This window comes from Cordyceps militaris (genome assembly GCF_000225605.1).
Source record: "Cordyceps militaris CM01 unplaced genomic scaffold CCM_S00007, whole genome shotgun sequence".
Lineage (NCBI taxonomy): Eukaryota > Fungi > Ascomycota > Sordariomycetes > Hypocreales > Cordycipitaceae > Cordyceps > Cordyceps militaris.
Genome location: NW_006271975.1, coordinates 1,619,317 through 1,639,355, shown reverse-complemented (window position 1 = coordinate 1,639,355; position 20,039 = coordinate 1,619,317). Strand labels below are relative to the sequence as shown.

At 56.8% G+C, this 20,039-nt stretch overlaps 5 protein-coding genes across 5 annotated transcripts; 3 read left to right on the top strand and 2 right to left on the bottom strand.

Annotated features, from left to right (window-relative positions):
• Positions 1–3,686: 3,686 nt before the first annotated feature.
• CCM_08743 (uncharacterized protein) lies at positions 3,687–3,857 on the bottom strand (the record flags this gene model as incomplete). Its single annotated transcript, XM_006673879.1, has 1 exon — positions 3,687–3,857. The coding sequence occupies one exon, from the start codon at positions 3,855–3,857 to the stop codon at positions 3,687–3,689; it is 171 nt and encodes a 56-aa protein (XP_006673942.1).
• A 65-nt stretch (positions 3,858–3,922) lies between these two features.
• Positions 3,923–5,947, bottom strand: CCM_08742 (uncharacterized protein; the record flags this gene model as incomplete). Its single annotated transcript, XM_006673878.1, has 7 exons — positions 3,923–4,075; positions 4,285–4,481; positions 4,627–4,671; positions 4,752–4,786; positions 5,080–5,327; positions 5,758–5,886; positions 5,942–5,947. The coding sequence occupies 7 exons, from the start codon at positions 5,945–5,947 to the stop codon at positions 3,923–3,925; spliced, it is 813 nt and encodes a 270-aa protein (XP_006673941.1).
• Positions 5,948–7,117: 1,170 nt separating this feature from the next.
• Positions 7,118–9,679, top strand: CCM_08741 (uncharacterized protein; the record flags this gene model as incomplete). Its single annotated transcript, XM_006673877.1, has 1 exon — positions 7,118–9,679. The coding sequence occupies one exon, from the start codon at positions 7,118–7,120 to the stop codon at positions 9,677–9,679; it is 2,562 nt and encodes an 853-aa protein (XP_006673940.1).
• Positions 9,680–12,451: 2,772 nt separating this feature from the next.
• Positions 12,452–14,029, top strand: CCM_08740 (glutamate decarboxylase, putative; the record flags this gene model as incomplete). Its single annotated transcript, XM_006673876.1, has 1 exon — positions 12,452–14,029. One exon carries the CDS (start codon positions 12,452–12,454, stop codon positions 14,027–14,029), a length of 1,578 nt encoding a protein of 525 aa, XP_006673939.1.
• Positions 14,030–15,168: 1,139 nt separating this feature from the next.
• Positions 15,169–19,935, top strand: CCM_08739 (ABC transporter; the record flags this gene model as incomplete). The annotated part of the gene is made up of 1 exon (XM_006673875.1): positions 15,169–19,935. The coding sequence occupies one exon, from the start codon at positions 15,169–15,171 to the stop codon at positions 19,933–19,935; it is 4,767 nt and encodes a 1,588-aa protein (XP_006673938.1).
• Positions 19,936–20,039: the final 104 nt, after the last annotated feature.

Sequence of the window (20,039 nt, the reverse complement as noted above, 5' to 3'; positions counted from 1 at the left end):
CCCCGCGGCCGTCCGGGCACCCGTCTTTCACCACGCCCGGGCCTCACAGCGCGCGGGCCTGGTTCATGCACTGTGGGGAAATGCAGGCTGATCTGGTAGCGTGGGTCAAGACGCAGCTGTCCAAGCTGCTGACGCCGCAGTCGCCGCAGTTGGGTGAGAGCAGCGGCAGCGCGGCAGCAAGGCGAAGTCGATCTGTGGACGAGGATGAGCCGCCGCCGCGGGCGAGGAAGCGGCAGGCCGACGGCAGCCGCCACCCGACTGGGACAGTACTCACGGACACGGCCGCCGCAAGGGGCGCGCGGGCGGCGCGGCCCCTCAGTCGTAGCACGAGGAGCCGAAGCGCCAGCGACGAGGCAGCACCAACTCGTGGCAGCGACCGCGCGCGGACATCACCGCGCGTGGAAACGTCAGGCGCCGGCGCCGCCGGCGCCGCAAGGAACGTGCAGGCGCCACGGGCGCGGGCGCGGCAGTCACGTTCAGTGGCGCCACAGACCGGATCGGCCAGGGCGGTGCAAGCGACGAAGATGGCAGCCGCCGCCGTCGCCGTATTGGACAGGCAGGCGGCAGTACCGCGTCGGTCGTGGCGCGATGTCGTTGGGATCCCACGCTAGCTCGCATCTCCTGCACAACACATCATCCTCCACACACACACACACGACACCTCGGTACTGGCAGAGGCGCAAGTTTGTCGTCGTCTTGTCATGGGACGATGCAGCATCTCGCATACCATAGTAGCTGTCTTTTTGTTGTTCTTTTACTTTGTTATGTATTGATCGGAAATGATATCCGTTTGCAACTATTATTCATGTATCGGTTGTCAAAGGTGGGTCGCCCTTGGCTCGGCGGCAGGTGCTCGCCCGTTGAAGATAACCAGGCTGTTTTGTTCTGGTAGATTACAGTCAGCGAAATCAGTGTATAGGAGACGAGGGGTTTAGCGCAGTGTTTTAAAGCAAATGAGCAGAGCCATGACTTTTTTTTTAATATAACATAATTTCAGGAATCGCAACATCTTCAAAACCATGGCGGCGGTGATGTAATTCGCAATGGCTGTGTTGTGAGCCGTCATGCATGGTAGTAGAGTGGCATCATGTCATGGTTTTGGGCTCGAAACTGCAGGTACTGAAAACAATAGTCAGTCGCATTCGTTGCATCATGTCATCGGTATGAACATTGCAATGTCTTGAACTCAGGTGCCTGAATATCAACAGCCCAGTGCAAAGCAGCCCGTCACTCGATCCTTAGGAGCCACAGTCCGACATATTCGCAATACTAACATGGCAATATCACAGAACAGAAAGGGCTCCAACTTTGGTCAGTATATCTCTGAAAGCAGCGGTAATCAAGTGAAAGGGTCGCCGAGTGTGAGTCCCGCTCCCTTACAGCTCGTTTGGCCAGCTCACCAGAACAGTCCGACCGCACCCTATATGCAATAAACACTCAGTAAATCTCTACAGTCACGATTATTAACCAGTAGTAAAACGGTAAATACAGACTAGTGTGTTTTCTTGCTCTCAGACCCGTCACGTTGGTTAGATGCCCGGGTTGTCGGTAACAAACCCACTCGACGACAGCAGCGCAGCTTGAGCACGGCCTCGCAGTCACCGAGGTGAAGAAAGTGTCGGCAAACGCCCAGCCGAGAGACGCTACGAGTTCCGAGCGTTCAGTCTCTTCGCACCATCGTGGGGAGAATCGAGGCTGTGCTTGGCGCGCCGCGCTTTGGCCGTCCGGTCGGCGCCCGTCGTTGTAACAGGCTGCGCCTTGATGTTGACCCGACACAGGCTTGTTCGCAAAGCGGCGAGGGATTTGAAAATGCACTGGAAGAACAAGAAGCTCTTGCACTTTTCATTTTGCATTCCTCCGGCCATTTCCATGACTACAATCCATCACCGCGCTTTCAGTTCAACTTGAGCGGTTGGGGGGCCGACGTCACAATGCACTCTCATACAGCCAAGTTGAGAACCCAAGAAGAAAATAAAAGACGATAATAGACATCATCTTATTCCCGGAATAGACGGCAATCGTATCGTAGAACCAGGTCACAGACGTTCTTTTTTTCTTTTTACCCCCTGCTGCCTCGGAAGAAACAAAACACCTTCCATCCTGCGACAAGTCACAGACATAGAGAACGCACGCGTGCGTGAAAAGTTCAGGCCAAACTCGGTTCATCCGCACTCTGACGTCCGAGCAATCGACCAGGTTCCGCTTCAGCAGCTGTTTTGCGTAGATGGATGGAGGGGGCTGCGAGACGGACAATTGCATAGTTACCGTCGGCAGGCGACAACATTAGCCGTTTGAGTGACATGTGTACAGTACTTGCACACTATCAACCGCGCAGTGACGGATATAGGCGTCCGAAGTGTGATTAACTATTTTTGCCGTCCTTTTTTTCGTTTTGTTAGTTACCTCTGTCAGGCGTTCAATCTTTACAAAGAACCGCGAAAAATGCATGTGAGCCCACAATAGTCCCAAGGTGCAAGGCATCAGGAGAACACATGCATACAAATTACACACCGCTGCATCATTGTCGCAGCCCCCCCAAAAGACCACAACATTAATAAGCCACGACGCACTTGCTCCATCTATGCACTGCAGCATACAATAGGGGCTAGAGCTGAGGATAATGTGGCCGGAATGAAGCAGTGACATGTGTGTAGGGTAGTGATGACGCGATGTAAGAGGCAGCGAGCCGGCATCTGTGCTACTCTGGCGATGACCTGCGTTTGGGGGCATACATACGAACAAATACTGGACTCGGTGAGTTGATTCCATGTCCAGGATAGCCCATGCAAGGCCAAATTGTGGCTTTCTGATCGGATCATGGACTCGGAGTGTTTTGTTCTTTCGACAGAACAGATAATACAGGAGCAGCAGGCTCACCGCAGCGAAAAGTCAAAGAGACCGACCACAGACATCTGAGAAAATGGTTATCATCCTCAAGCTCGGCAGGTCAAGCCGAGAAGTGAACTTCGTCCTACTTTGCCGCCCCGTCGCTGGCGTGGAAATGAATCGTACCCTTGCCCGCGGGCATCTCGCGGAGCAGATCCGGACCTCGCCTTGCGTGCCGTGATTGATTGCCAATTTAATAGTCACAAAATAGAAAAGTTTCGCTAGTTGATAGAATACCTGGGATCGACTCCGGGAATAGAGTTTGATTTGAACAATGAAACGGTGCTGGTATGGACGGCCAAAGAGCTTCAGACGGGGCCGTGCGCCAAGCGAGTCTGGCAGCTTGCCAATATGTACTCCATACTGCACAGAAACACTATGCGATATTATGCCGACAAGATCACAAGTCGATGGACTCTGACCGGGCACGCCGTGATTGTGTGGCGCGGCATAAAACAGGACAGCTTGGCGCGGCAGGAATCGACATGTTGACAAAGCATCGTCAAGAGCTGGCATAATTTGTACACACATGCTGACTCCAATTCTGACATGATTGGTCTAGCTTGCGCGTTTTGCATTAACCAGTTTCTTGATTGCAGACGCATTCCCGCGTGGCAATGACGGTCTCGTTATGCCGAGGGAGAGCATTCCAACGCGTGGGGTGCGGAATCTGAAACACGGGGGAGAGGGGTTCATTCTTCCGCTATGATTTCCTTCCTTTTGCGAGAGAATTGCGAGAATTCTTTTTAGACGCAAGGGAACAAGAAAACATGTCTCAGTGTTATCTCGTTGGTTGCAGGCTATTTTTGCTTTTTGGATTGTTGGTGCAATAATAGCACGCAGGTCTGAGGTGACAACAACAAGGTTGAGAGACTGGCTAGGCTAGGAATGGATTGTTTTGCCACAGCAGCAGGGGTTGTACTGCTGATCGTCAATGCGAAAGGTCTGGACTCTGGCTCATCGGGGGCCATGGCGGAATCTGGTCTGGGGCAGCGTGATGGGCACCAGGCAAACCTGAAGCGTACGGAGTACAGTATCACCAGTTGGGCCCGAAGCCAAGCATGTGCCCTAGGGCATCCGCGGGCATGTTTTTGCCGACTTTACTGGTACGGATACTCGGCGGGGAGGTCATGGGCGAAATGAGCTGGCGATTGGTTTTTGTGCCAGGGTAATGAGCCGCGGGGAGAATCTGTGAGCCATTTAGCCACTTTCCAGTTAATGACTTAAGACAAGGAATGAGATTTTATCGCAGGGGAATCACGACGATGTGCGCGAGGGTTGCCGGAAATAGCAAGAACGAAGACATCCAACGGGACCACTTGGTCATTGAGCTAGTGGATGGGCAAATCGGCGGGACGGGCATCAAAGAAGTTTCGAACGGTGAGGCACAAGCCATACTGAAAAGGGCGTGCGAGTGCTTTTTTTAGGCGGCGAGGCTCTGGTGGAGAGACAGAAGCGAGACAGTGGCTTTGCGACATTTGGCATTCCATCAGTGTCGAGGCTTTGAGAGCTGAGCGAGTCGCGTCGAGGCTGCACGGGTACGGAGAGGGAGTGGCAGAAGATGGAAATGTTGAGAGAGACAAGGTTGATGATTGCTCATGCAGATGCAGATGCAGACGCAGACGGTGGTGGTGGAGGGAGACTATCTTGGGTATGTTTGCTCGGGATACATATGTGGGTGTGTGAGTACCAGCAGCTGGCGGGCGTAGCAAACAGAGCTTGCCAGCTGGCACGGCGTACTGAGACGGTGGTGGTACGGTGTGGCGCCGGCAATATTGGAAGCACCTGAGTGGTAATTACAGGCTCGCAGAAAGCAATGGTTTTACGTTTTACTCCGGTAGGCAAAAAAGGGATATGCTCCGTACTGACGGATGGACTGATGGCTGTGAAGAAGTCGTTTCTGAAAAGTGATTTCAGGTGGCCGCAAGCATTTTTCGTTGGACGGACACGTTATTACTAGCGTCGTGTTAGCTGCCGCACCAAAAGGGAGAACCGAGTTGGTAACTGCGGCGTGGCTTTGGTGGACCAATCGTGAGCGTGTGGCGTAGCTGTACCCGACGCGGAAACGTACACAGTACAATGGAGGGTGGGGCTGAGTAACTGTAAAGATGCTGAAGACGGGCAATTAAACAATGTACTGAGTACAAAGAATGTAAATTATGCTCGTGGGCTTGGCGGCCCCGTCACGGGCACATCAATCGCGATGGAATGGTAAATGCAGGCGAGCACACTGGTTTGCCGATGTTGTGTTTTTTCCAGCAGGATGGCGAAAGATTAAACGAAATGACAACGACAAAAGATAAAAACAGCCAGCCAGCAGCCTTGTGACTGTTCGTCTTTGTTTCCCTCCCTTCGCCGTGGATCCCAAGCTCACCGTGTGCCTGAGCTAGCGTGGCGCAATTTCCCAGCAGGGGGACGCCGCCGATCCACCAGGGCTGGTGCTAGCCAGGTACATGCGCAGGTGGTGGGGAAGTGGTGGCGGGGGAATGTATCTGCCAGGCGCTGACTGCAGGCGGCTGGCAGGGGTCACGCTGCAGGAAGAAAGGTGGCTAGGCCGAGTCTAGCGATAGAAGTGGGCCCTGACCACTCAAACGAGTGGGAGTGAGAGCAGTCGGCGCAGTGAGTGGTTGACAACAGGGCTTGGCCGCAATCAACTCAATACGGGAGTCTCTACAATATATTCGAAATATCCGTACAAACAGGCACAAAGCACTGGTTGCACAAATTGGTAAATGCAAAGCATTGGAGATGAATACTAGGAACAGCATAATGTAATTTGTACAGTGACTTCTTATTTTAGTCGACACGTGTGCTGGATCGCGTCCACCCATCATTGCATTCCAGCACCGGTACGGCAGTGGTACCTCGTACGGGTGGACAGTGGTGGTGCTTGGTCCCCTCTTGCCCCTGGCGGCCTGGCCCTAGCACACCCACCGTCTTGGATCCCCTGGCAGATACTGCTGGAGCGCTGCAACGCTGGACTGGCAGGCTGTGGGTGGCCTGTAGGGGATAATTTCCGGGTGCAATAACGCCCACCACCTGGATAGGAAGGTACCTGCATGCATGCGCGATTTTGCACACAATCAATGGTATCTCGTAAGAATATTTTTCTTCGCGGTAGTTGACCCAATGCCTGCAGGTACTAAACTAGCAGTGCCTTAGTAGTCCACCGGCCGCGTCCACAGTCCACAACCGCTCCGACCATTTGCTTTGGCTGGTCCAGTCCAGTCCAACGCTCGTCTCGCTCCTCATCGTCCCCCCTTGTCAGTATTCCCTGTGTTCCCAGTTTCCTCAGCTCGCTCGCATCCATCCTGCCCGTGTCCCTCCTAACTAACTATCCGTACCCAAGTTAGTTCCCTTGGTAGTACTGACTGGCACTGGTACGGTCATCCTCCGCTCAGTTCGCCATTTGGCATTCCGCGGCTCCATTCTCGCCTCTCTTTTCTTGTGCCACTCCCCCTCTCCTTTCCCACTCCTTTCCCTTCACCTTTCCTTCCCCTCCCACCGCCGACCTCGACAATCGTTCCAAGAGAGTAGTTTCGGGTTTCCACGTCGCCAATTCTTCGACTTGTGCGGCTGCCCGATTCTTTCCTCTTCCCGCCTCGCCCTCGTAATTCAAGTTTGGTCCATGTCTGCGTAACCATTCGCAGACTTGCAATTATCCACCACCGATCGATGCTCGCCGCCGCCTAATTCACCTCCTCGACGACTTGCCACGCCCGCGTGCCTTTCCACTCATTACCGACTTGCTTTTTGCGGATTGTTTTGCGATTTCCATTTTCCGCAACCATCTTTTTGGTTCCGTCACTCTTTTGATCTGATCTGCACATATCGCTTTGCTCGATTATATGTGAGTTAGCTCTTCAATTTGCGACGCGCCTCACGACTCCCGTTTCCCGAGCTCGCCTGGCACCGACACGGCGGCAAAGACTGCAATCGGAAATTCACACAGCTCTCAACATGACCCTCGATGTGAATTGCGACTCTTGTCCTGACGCCTATTCTGCTTTGTCGACGCTGGGGCGGCGCGCTGTGCGCTCGTCCAACCATGCCATACTGACCATCCCAGATTTGCACTCTTTGACAATCGTCACGTACATTCGCTACTAGAATATTCTGATCGTACGCTACTTCGCCGACGCTGCTACCATACTGCTTTGCTAAACTACCAAGATATCCATCATTACAACATTTTGCGACGATTAATCCGACGACTTGAACCCGCTTCAATATGCCTTCCAAGACTGCCCTCTTTTTCGCCGCCACTCTGGCCCTGGCCACCTCAGCCGTCGCCGAGGCTGACCGTCCGCGCATCTATTATCCCCAGCGTGCCAAGAAGGATGATGCTGCTCAGTTCGACATCGATGGCGACACCGACGACGACAACCTGGAGGTGAAGCGCGACTTCTTCAGCTCCATCATGAGCGACCTTGGCGTCAAGAATGGCGGCGGCAACGACTTCAGTGACATTACCAACCTCTTCAAAACCAAGAGCCAGGACACTCCCACCACCACTGTCATCGTTGACCAGACCGTCGTTGTGCCTGGTGGCACTGGTGTTGCCAACCCTAACCCGGAGCCACAGCCTACCACCTCATCCACTCGAAGCGTACGCCCCCGGCCCTCGACCACCCGCTCCGGCATCCTTGTTGGACCTAGCGGCGTCATCTTCCCGTCCTCCTCGTCCGCGTCGAGTGCGAGCAGAAGCACGACCCCCGCCGAATCTCAGTCTTCCACCACTCCCGAGTCGTCCTCCGTTCCTGAGTCTTCCACCGCCGCCCAGTCTGCCACTGCTCCCCAGTCTACCACTACACCGCAGGAGACTGCCACCCCGACATCGCACCAGACCGCGGCCAGCACGACTCCTGCTACCACTCCTGCTACCACTCCTGCTACCACTCCTGCTACCACTCCTGCTACGACTGCTACCTCGAGCTCCGGCGGTGGCCTGCTGGATCCCATCAGCTCCATTATTGGTGGTATTCTCCCTCCGGCTTCATCTAGCAACAGCACCACACTTGAGCCCGAGACTACCCCTGTGAGCTCTTCTCCTGCCACTTCCTCCACACCCGTCGGTTCTTCGATCGTGGCCACTACCGATTCGACGGCCCCCGTTCCGTCGGCTACGCCCGGGTCCTCAACCGAGGCTGCCAACAGCACTGCGCCAGAGACTAGCATCCAGACAACCGAGACGCCGACCAGCACCGGCACCGGCCTCCTCCCTATCCTGACCTCGATTGTCAGCTCGATCCTGCCGGGTCCCACCTCTGAGTCTACTACCACCAATGTTACCTCCACGGAGGGTACCCAGACCCCCACGGAAGGTACCCAGACCCCCACGAGCTTGCTACCTACGAGCTTGCTACCGACCAGCCTGCTACCGACCAGCCTGGTTCCCATTTCTACGACCGAGACTACTACTACCGCTACCCCTACCTCAGGCAGCCCTACTGAGACGAGCGGTCAAAGCTCTACGGAGACTAGCACTCAAACTACAGGCTTCCCGACCCTTACGCCGCCAACGCTGACGCCGACTCTTCTCCCCGGTGGCAACTCTACCACCACTGGCGGACAGACGAGCATTCAGACTCCGACGCTGACTCCCACCGACTCTGTCAACAGCACGGAGACCGCGACGACGGCAACCCTCACGTCAACCACCCTGCCCACCTCTACTGATATTGGTATCATCACCTCGTCCCTGTCCAGCAACGGTACTGAGCCTGCCACCACCACTTCGATTGTGCCTACCAGCACCGCCGTCGAGACCACCGTCGCCGAGACCACAACGACCACGACCTTCACCTCGACCGCTACCCCGACCGGTGTCACAAGCATCGCTCCCACTGGCACTGGCTCTGGTACTAGCGACTGGCTGCCTACCACGATGATTGTCGAGCCTACCAGCTTCAGCTTCACTGCGCCGACCACGACCCAGACTGCCGCCACTACCACGGCGCTGCCCTCGGATATCCCCAAGGTCATTATTCCCGCGGAGGGCGACAAGCCTGCTCCCAAGGACACGGTCCCTATCCAGATTGGCTTCAAGTTCCCTCTAAACTACGACTTTGTTTCCGGCAACACGGCTGCTGCCGCTCAGATCTTCCGCCTGCTTCCCAAGGCTCTTGCTGATGCTAACGGCATTGACGTGGACAAGGTCCAGATCTCGAAGCTTGTTCCCTTTGACACTCGCGAAACTGCTGGATACATTACCACGCTCGCCAAGCTCCACTACCCCGAGACTCTGGTCAACTCGCTCAAGTCTAGCATCTGGGCCCCCAACTCGAAGCTGTACAACAACCCCTCGGAGCTTGTCAACAACCTGACGGCGCTTATCAACCCCACGATTGATGTTCTCGGTGACAACGACGATGAGGGTGTCAAGAATGGCGGCGGCGGCTCCAACAACAGCAACGATGCCTTTGGCTCCGGCGGTGACCAGACTGGCCAACAGTCTGGCAAGCAGCGTGCTACCACGGCCGGTATTGTCATGGGGGCTGTTGGTCTTGGTGCCATGTACGGTGCGGCCATGTTCATCGTCGCGCGCCGCTACAAGCGCAAGCGTCAGAACCATCGCCGGTCCAGCTCCATCTCGTCTGTCGGTCGCTCCGAGGGTCGCTCCGAGGAGATGCGGTACGCCGGCAACGGCAGCCCTGCTCTGATGGGCGGTGCTCTTCTCAGCCCCAACAACCGTGGTACGTACGGTGGCCAGAGCCAGACCAGCCAGGGCTCTGCTCGCACTGCCAACATCTCGGCGCCCGTTGCCACTGAGAACTCTCTCGGCTGGAACTAAGGCGTCGGCGAGTTGACGTGTACAAAATCACTGCGCGTTGAGGGAAAACCCCGTACAAAGACCACCGTCCCCAGCGCCCCATCATCTCCACGACGTTCATTTTTTTTTTACCACTTCGATACCCCTGGAGAGAACCGCGCATGTCGCCGTCTCGGCTCTCTCCGTGGTGAGGATTTACATCCGAGCCTCTGTATATGGCTGTCAATGTTGAAAGCGATTTTGATATTTTTTGACGTCATTTCATTGATCAGCGGCTCAATTTTTTGGATATAAATTCTTTTTCACCCCCCTTTTTTTCACCTAGTCACAGAGCACTGCTTCTGGAGACTGGAGAGGATTATTCTTTTTTAAAGCTCTCTGTCCAGACACGTCGTGTCTGGAAGAGCGTGACATCTTCTTGACACTTACTTTTTTTTTTTTACCACTACTCCAGAGTATTTTTCTGAATGTTGATCGAGAGGGATATAGAGGAGGAAGAGTGGAACCTCGATTCTAGAGCTTTATTTCTTACAACAATGTATGCCGAATCGAACGCAAGTAAAGGCAATAGAATTTCTGAAACTCTACTTTGGATCTGGGTGCACGTATGACGCTGTGATGTGATGCAGCGAGTATGAAGGATTACAGAACGGGAGATCGTTTCTAGGATGTGCGCATTGATTGTCGAACAAGTAGAGTGACACGATGATTGTTGAGACGACATGGCATGTGAATATGTGTCCAACGTGGCATCCCGGGCCATGTCTACTGTGCTCGACGATGGGTGAGGTGTCGCTGGTGTACATATGTACTTCCTAGTAGGAGTAGCAAAAGATGAAGAACCGGCGCGGCAAGACGCTAGGAATAGCAGGCAAGTTCAAGTTGGGAGGGAGAAAGGAAATATACAAGAATAAAAGGCGCCGACGGTGGGAAGCAGACAAAGTTAAATATCTAGAGTTGTGTGCGTCTTACCTTTGCTTTGACGATGAGTAAGATTCGTCTTACCCTAGATATTTGTGGAAGCCGTCGTTCAACTGTCCAATGACTCTGTTGTTAGTCTCTTTTCCCCTCTTTTATTGAAAATAAATTGTTGCAAAGCGTTCATGACCTGAGGCTGTTTCGCAACCTGAATTACAAGTCAATTGACAAAGAAAGAAAACCAGCCGGTGTCGTGGCGATGTGTGTAGAGGGAGGGTATTTTTGGCCAGGCTGCATGAATGCTGCGTGATTTTGAGGTTGCTCCACCTGGGCAGACAGGCTCAAGTGCCGGACTGCCGGGAGCCGAGATTTGAGGAGGCGACTGGACGAAGTGTTTGATGGTAGGTAGGATTTTGAGTGAGTGGTCAAGGGAAGGAAGCTTGTTGAGGGAGTTTGTTGTCTGAGACAAGGGGACCTTTGTCTAGAGGCAGCGGGCTCAGTGTTGTGGGGAAATTGAGCTTGATGGAAAACCAGACGGAATAAAAGTATAATTAAATATCAAAGTCTGCGTATTTGTTAGGTACGCCGCTGGTGACCGTGGTCGCAGGAGCTGTATAGAGTATATGTATGTCTTCGAGGGGCTGACCAAGAGTCGGCCTGCGGGGATCGGCGTTGCAGCGTCGCATCCGTCCAGAGAAAATACTTTCCTAGAACGGAATGACCCGAGCATGGAGCTGTTCTTTTGACACGACGAGCTGCATAGAAGGATTGTGCCGGCATGCAAGTGGATAGAGTGCCTTTGTTTCCCCTTTCCGCGCGCGCGCTGCTCGTAGAACTGCCGTTGATGACAATGACAGCATGTTTGGAAACCATCTTGGCCGAGATTCAACAATGATATAGCTAGCTGAATGGCTTCAACTCTACGACCATTCGCTTTCCCAATCCCGCGCCGGAAACACACCAAACCGTGCGGAATTGAGGTCCATCTCCGTAGGGGTTGGAGGTGGGAGAAGTTGTGTGCGTTTTGCTGCACAGAAACAAGGCGAAAGAATTGTGCAGAGCGGCTCTCGAACTGGGTCAAGGGTGTGCTTGCATGTGATTGGCTGACGGGCTGGCTCCGGCTCTTGAAGCCGCCTTTCTTCTCACCTGTCAGCATTACTTACCAGTAACACACACACACACACACACAAGCTGCCAGAGCGATCGTTCTTTTGTAAGACGAAACAGACAAGTAACACTCCAGTGATGGCACGGGTTTCTTTGGCCCCCACACAAACTATGGCGCCGGCCCCCGAACGGGAAAGCGTTACGTTGGGAGGCGTTTTGTTTTTTCGACGGCGCGCGCACATTGTACGGCCAAGCACGGCGCGGGAAATTCGGCCAGCCTAAGATCTCACTCGACCACTTTTGGCCTCGAACAGGTGCGGTCTGAGTTGGGACGACTTAGTATCTGTGTGCTACCGTACGGTGAAGAAGCACACAAGAGGAAAGGTACCCCCCCATTCCTAGTCCACGTCTTACGGAATTGAGCGGCCAAAGCAGGCATTGGATTCACAGTTCCCATTTTCGATTTCCGGCCAACCACCGTTGCTAGCCCTGAGCGATAGTCGGAGGCCGGCGTATTGTTGGGCTTTCAAATAGTCGAGGTTCTGCTCTCGTCAGACGAGGGTCCTGGCTCTCATGCTCATCTGTCTAACCACCGCCACTCACACTCTCCTGTATCTCGCAATATAGCAAACTGATCTAACTTTGCAAATCTGTTGACGTTTTGCATTGGAGCTGTTTTCGATCTGCATCAACGCCTTGGGTTCTTCCGCCACAACCTTCACCACCACTTCACCACCACCCACCACTCACCACCACACTCGCACAACCATGCCTGCTTCAGACCACGAGAGTGAGACCGAAGGCCTCCCCTACACGAACACGCACGGCCGCATCCCCGGCAAGTCGACGTCGGGCCGCGCCGAGGAGCTCGACGACCTGCTCACGGCGGTGCGCGACCTCGTCGTGCCCTACGTCAAGGCGGCCGACGACAACGCCTCCACCAAACACACGGGCCGGCTGCCGCGCGACGCCGCCGACCGGCCGTACAACGTGCTCGTGGAGCCGCTGGCGCCGCGGGACCTCGCGCAGCGCATGGACTTTGCCCTGCCCGCGGGCGAGGGCGCCGGCAAGACGGGCCTGCTCGCCGCCGTGCAGGACCTGCTCCGCTACAGCGTCAACACCTGGGACCAGGGCTGGATGGACAAGCTGACGGCGAGCACGAACGCGGTGGGCGTCGTGTCGGAGCTCATACTCGGCGTGCTCAACACAAACGTGCACGTCTACCACGTCTCGCCCGCGCTGACGGTGATTGAAAAGGCGACGGCGCGCGCCCTCGCCGTGCGCTTCGGCCTCGACGGCCCGCACGCCGGCGGCGTCACCTGCCCCGGCGGCAGCGCCTCCAACCTCGCGTCGCTCGTCACGGCGCGCAACGCGCTCTACCCGGCCACGCGCGACGCCGGCACCGACGGCTACCGCTTCGTCGTCTTCACCAGCGCCGCCAGCCACTACTCGATTGAAAAGGCGGCCGTCGCGTGCGGCATGGGCGCCGCGAGCTGCATCGCCGTGCCCACCGACCCCGCCGGCCGCATGTGCGTCGCCGCCCTCGAGCGCCTCGTCCGAGACGCCAAGGCCCGCGGCTGCACGCCGCTCTACGTCAACGCCACCGCCGGCACCACCGTCCTCGGCGCGTTCGACCCCATCCGCGCCATCAAGCGCGTGTGCGTGGCCCACGGCCTCTGGCTGCACGTCGACGGCGCCTGGGGCGGCGCCGTGGCCTTTTCGCGCGCCCACCGGCACAAGCTCGACGGCGCCGAGCTGGCCGACTCGCTGACGATCAACCCGCAAAAGATGCTCAACGTGCCCATGACGTGCTCGTTCCTGCTCACAAACGACGTGCGCCGCTTCCACGCCGCCAACAGCCTGCGCGCCGGCTACCTCTTCCACGACCCCGAGGGCAGCGGCAGCGACGTCTGGGACCTGGCCGACATGACGATGCAGTGCGGCCGCCGCGCCGACAGCCTCAAGCTGGCGCTCGCGTGGATCTACTACGGCGCCGCTGGCTTTGAGCGCGGCGTCGACCACGCCTTTGCCATGGCCGCGCACCTCGCGCACCTGGTGGACAAGGCGCCGGATTTCCACCTCGTGTCGGAGAATCCGACCCCGTGCCTGCAGATTTGCTTTTATTACGCCCCCGGTGGTAAGCTGGCTGAGGACCCGGCGGAGAACACGCGCAGGACCAGGGCCATGGCGGAGAGGATGGTGGCGAGGGGCTTCATGTTTGACTACGCGCCCGGACCGCAGGGACACTTTTTTCGCGTCGTGGCTAATTGTCAGACGCAGGTCGGCACCATGGATGGCATCTTCAAGGGCCTGTCCGAAGTGGGCAAGGAAGTCGTTCCTCAGTAGCGGGTGTTGGTGAAGGGGGGGTTGTCTTGTTCAACATAGGCAACGTCGGCTGATGACACTTGTAATTGGGATTTTTAGACATGGTGTGCCCAGAAGTAGTTTCTTGCATCAATTGGTTTATAATAGAGTTTGCATTATGATTGTATATGGTCGTTTTGTTATTGCCCAGCATCTCTGACGCGCGCCACGAGGCGCTTAGTGAAAGACTTGATTTCTTTAATTCCGTGTGTTTTTCTTTTCTTTTCTTTCGTCTTCGGAACCGCAGCAGAGACGTGTTGCGTTTTTGACATGAGTTTTAACGTGAGAGTGATAGGGTTCTTCCCGAGCGTCTTGTTACCATGTGATTTTCTTCTTTTTTGCATATTGTCATCTTTTGGTAGACGCTCCGCAGACAAGGCAATCTTGCGCTGCCCTATCTAAACCCTTTTCAGACAAACCCGACCAGAGCGAAGTAATTAATAACAGCACGACGGGTTGTCCTTGTGCTGCACCGCCTCCCTCGGGCGGGCGACCGTTGGCGGCGACATTGGGCAACCGCCCGAGCTATACGCAGCCAAGCCTCATCTCTGACCGAACAAGTTGAAACGCCACAAGTTACTTAATAATGACCACAATGGCTTGTCGTCGTCAGCAGCAGCACGCCGAGGGCTGCACGCGAATGGGCATTGGTCGAGGAGACGACGTGATCCACACCGTATTCATCGTTTATTGAACGCGAGCGTATCCCAGATCTCAGCCCGACCCAATTAACCAACTTGTTTTGACCTGGCCATTAGTTAGGTTTTTTTGGTGGCGCAGCGTTTCACTGAATACGGCTAGTACGAGGCCAAGCCCTTCTGCGCTTTGGCTGGGCGTCATTCCTGGTTTGAGGTGGATCGACACAGCTTCAGCCTTGCTGGAGCTTATATTGACCCTGAGGGGGATTCATTTTCTTATAAGACGGTGATGGACCCCCCGAGATCAATCCGATGGGCTGTAATATACCAGACCATCCAACTAGACTTGATCGATCTGGTGTTGGCGATTTGTGATTGTCACACCTCGCAGCCTCGCTTCTTGAACAAGACGAATCTGCGTCGCATTCCCATTTTGACACTGCCCACGAACGCAGCCCTGCCGGGCTTCTCTCCCCTTCGACCATGGATCTTCACCATCAAATCGGCGCCTTGCGCAACAAGACGCTCAAAATCATCATCCAGCGGCACTTCACCTCGACGCTCTACTCGGCGCTCGTGCTGCCCGTCATCGCGTCGCTCTACCTCGGCCTGGGCCAAAAGTTTACCCACGCCGACGACAAGTACGGGCTCGGCAGCCCGTCGAGCATCGACGCCCTCCCCGCCGCTCTCGCCCGCGCCACCGGCGGCCGGGACACCGTCGTCCTCATCAACGCCGCGGGCCACGCTGGCGGCGCCATCGACGCCGTCCTCGACACTGTCGCCGCCGCCGTCACGAGCGCCGGCCGCAACGCCACCCGCCTCGCCGACGAGGCCGACATTGGCTACGTTTGCCGCGGCTCCATCCAGGCCACGACGAGATGCTTTGGCGCCGTCGTGGTGCACGCCTCGCCGGACGAGGGCCACGGCGGCTACTGGAACTACACGCTGCGCGGCGACGGCGCGCTCGGGCGCTCCTTTCGCGTCGACAAGAGCGATAACGCGGCCGAGGTGTATGCGCTGCCGCTGCAGCGCGCTGTTGATGCGGCGATTGCCCAGCAGCAGGGCGTCGCCTCGTTTCCCAGCGCGACGCACCAGTATGCTTACTCGGCGCTCACGGAAGACGAGCGGCAGGCCCAGGTGCGCCGCGACTACCAAAGGACTTTCATCAACTTTCTCAGCGTCGCCTTCATCATGGCGCTCATCGGCGTCTGCTACCACATGCCGGGCTTCATCGCCACGGAGCGCGAGATGGGCATGGCGCAGCTCATAGACGCCATGATGCCCGTCCGCGCGCGGTGGCACGCCCAACTCGCTCGGCTGCTCTCGCACCACCAAGCCTTTGTCGTCACGTACCTGCCTGGCTGGGTGCTCGCGGCCGTGGTGAACCGCATCCTGATATGGACCAACGTCAGCTACGGCATCATCATACCGTTCTTCGTGCTGGCCGGCGTCGCCATGACGTCCATGTCGCTGCTCGGCGCGTGCTTTTTCAAAAAGGCGCAGCTCGCAGGCATCGTCACCGCACTCGTGTGGCTCATCCTCGGCATCGCCGCGCAGGCCATTCCGCGTCCCGGAACCGGCACCGTCGCCGTCCTCAGCCTGCTCTTTACCCCTTGCAACTTTGTCTACTTCATCACCTACATTGCGCGCTACGAGCAAGAGGCGCTGCCGACGGACCTGCTGCGCGCCCACCCCAGCAGCCCCTGGCAGCTTCCGGGCATCGTCCTGTGGGTGTTTTTCGCTCTCCAGATTCTCGTGTACCCGCTGCTCGCCGCGCAGGTCGAGCGCGCGCTGCACGGCGTCACCACCGGCACGCGGCAAAACGCGGGGGCCGCCAGCGGCGAGATGCCGGATGCCGTGCAGATTCGGAACATGACCAAGATTTACAAGCCTACGCTTCTGCGGCGGCTGTTCTCGTTTGTGTCCCCGCCGCGGCCCGAGGTGGTCGCCGTGGACGCGCTGACGCTGACGGCGAAGCGTGGCCAGATTCTGGCGCTGCTGGGTGCCAACGGTAGCGGCAAGAGCACGACGCTCGACGCGATTGCGGGCATCAGCAACTTTACGAGTGGCGCCATTGCGATTGACACGACGGGCGGTCTGGGCATCGCGCCGCAGAAGAATGTCCTCTGGGGCGAGCTGACGGTCGAGGAGCACCTGCGTGTCTTTGCCCAGCTCAAGACGCCGTCCAACCCTGCCACGAAGGACCAGATTGATAGTCTCATACACGCCGTCGGTCTCAAGAAGAAGACCAAGGAAATGGCCAAGACGCTCTCCGGGGGACAGAAGCGCAAGTTGCAGCTAGGTCTGATGCTGATTGGCGATAGCGCCGTCAGCTGCGTCGACGAGGTCTCGTCAGGCATCGATCCGTTGTCGCGCCGCAAGATTTGGGATATTCTCCTGCGCGAGCGCGGCCGCCGCACAATCATCATGACAACGCACTTCCTCGACGAGGCCGACCTGCTGGCCGACCACATTGCGATTCTATCCAAGGGCCGGCTCCGCGCCGAGGGCTCCTCGGTCCAGCTCAAGGACACGTTCGGCTCCGGGTACCGCGTGCACGTCCTCAACGCGCGCCACATGATGGGCCGCGCACCGGAGGTCGACGGCGTCGACCGCCACATCTCGTCCAACACAATCACCTACGTCGCGGCCTCGGCGACCCTCGCGGCGTCCGTCATCCGCACGCTCGAGGCCCGCGGCGTGCCGTACAAGTTCTCTGGGCCGACCATTGAAGACGTCTTCCTAAACCTGGCCGACGAGGTCAACGACCACGGCATGCGAGACCAGGCCGTGGGTGCGGCCGAGGCCAAGGTCAGTCCAAGCCAGAGCGCCGACGGAGAAAAGTCGCCGTCCGGCCAGCCGCTCCCACTATTGCACGGTCGCCAGCTCAGCCTCTTTCGCCAAGTCCTTGTGTTGTTGCAGAAACGCTTCGTCATACTCAAGACCAACTGGGTGCCGTATTTCGCCGCGTTCCTGATCCCCATTGTGGCGGCCGCAATCATCCAGCTGCTAGTCAAGAACCTCGCGGCGCCCGGCTGCTCTCCCAGGGAGCGCAGCAGCGACACCAAGACCACTGACTTTACAGATCTGCTCGGCACTCCCTTTATCGTGGGCGGTCCGTCTGCGACGTTTAGCGCTTCCGCCATTGCAGAGGTTTTCAAGCCCATCATCCCGAATCTTGCCGACAGCGCCAGCAGCCACATCAAAGTCGTCGACTCGTTTGACGCTTTCAAGGCGTACATAGAGGACAACAGAAAGAATGTCACCCCCGCAGGCCTTTGGCTTGGTCAGACAGGCTCTGCCGCTACACTTGCCTACAAGTTGGACGATGGGCTATCCATGTTCACATCGACACTGGGCCAGAGCCTTCTTGATAGCCTGCTCATGAACAAGACAATCGCCACCCAATACAAGCCCTTTGACATTGCCGCGGCGCCTTCTACTGGGAGCGGGCTGCAGGTCATTGTTTACTTTGCGCTTGCATGCTCCGTCATCCCAGGTCTGTTTGGCCTGTACCCGAACTCGGAGAAGCGCAACGGAGTGCGCGCGCTGCAGTACTCGAGCGGTGCTCGTGCGTTTCCCGTCTGGGCAGCTCACGTCATCTTTGACTGGTCCATCATGGCCTTGTCGATGCTGATTGCGGCGGGCATTTTCGCGGGGTCGTCTAGTATCTGGTACAATGTCGGTTTTTTGTTTCCGATTTTCCTCTTTTACGTGCTGGCGGCTATTTTGATTTCGTATTTTGTGTCTCTCATCATGAAGACCGCTCTAGCTACTTACGCTATTGCTTCGGTGATTCAGGGACTGGGGTTTGCCGTCTACCTTATTGCTTACTTCTTCATCTTGCTCTACTCGGACCCAGCTGAGACAGAAAAGAGTGTCCTGATCGGCCATTGGGTTATTGCCGCCATTTTTCCTACGGGATCGCTGGTGCGCGCACTCATGGTAGCCCTCAACGTCTTTTCTACGACCTGCGAGGGCTTCGCGCTGCAGAGTAACCCTGGTGCGATGAAGGCGTACGGTGGCCCGCTCGTGTACCTCATTGTGCAGAGCATCTTCTGGTTCAGCATGGTGGTGTACTTTGAGAGCTCCGACGGGAAATACAAGACAGGCAAGCCGCAGCACAGCGAGGGTACGGAAGACCCTGAAGTGGCGGCAGAAGAGGTGCGCGTGGATGGACCGGGCGAAGAAACCGACGGCCTGCGCGTGGTACACTTGACGAAGGCGTTTGGCAAGACGACTGCTATTGACAATGTCACATTTGGCGTCGGTCATGGCGAAGTGTTTGCACTGCTTGGTCCTAACGGTGCTGGAAAGTCGACAACAATATCCATCATTCGCGGTGACATTGCCCCTAGTCGGTCAGGCGGCGATGTCTTTGTTGAAAACGCATCAGTCACGAAGAATCGACCTGCTGCACGCGCGAATCTTGGAGTTTGCCCGCAATTTGACGCCATCGACTCCATGACCGTGGTTGAGCACTTGCAGCACTACGCGCGCATCCGAGGCATCAGCGATGTGGACCACCAAGTCACAGCCGTCATCCGGGCAGTGGGCCTGGAGGCTTACACTGGCGTCATGGCGCACACGCTTTCCGGCGGTAACAAGCGTAAGCTGTCCTTGGCCATTGCGCTGACCGGCAACCCCTCGGTGATTCTCCTTGACGAGCCCTCGTCCGGTCTAGACGCGGCGGCGAAGCGTATCATGTGGCGCACGCTCGAGGCTGTCGTCCCCGGCCGGTCGATCTTGCTCACGACGCACAGCATGGAGGAGGCCGACACGCTGGCGACGCGGGCGGGCATCATGGCGCGGCGCATGCTGGCGCTCGGTGGGACGGAGCAGCTGTGCCAAAAGTTTGGCGACGCGCTGCACGTGCACATGGTGAGCAAGACGGCGCCACACTCGAGCGACGAGGAAATGCAGCAGATGCAGGCGTGGGTGATGGATACGTTTTCCGGGGCGCGGATTGAGCAGGAAACGTTTCACGGACAGATGCGGTTCTCGGTGCCGGCGTCGTCGATTCCGGTTTCCAACGGCAGCGGCGGAGAGGATAGCGGCAGCGGCAGCGCCATCGGACAGCTGCTGCTCATCCTGGAGGAGAATCGGGAGCGATTGGGGGTTGCGCACCATAGCGTCAGCCCTACGACGCTTAATGAGGTGTTTCTGACAATTGTTGGTAAATACGATGTGCAGGAGGAAGGCGAGGCGGCACCGAAGAAGACACCGTGGTGGAAGAGGTCGATGTTTTGAACATGTCTGTTATACCCCTTTTTTTGTCCTCTTTTTTTCCCCTGTCTTTCTCAAGTTGTAGACGAGCCAGTTGATAGACGACTAGATTTCAATTCTTTTTCCAT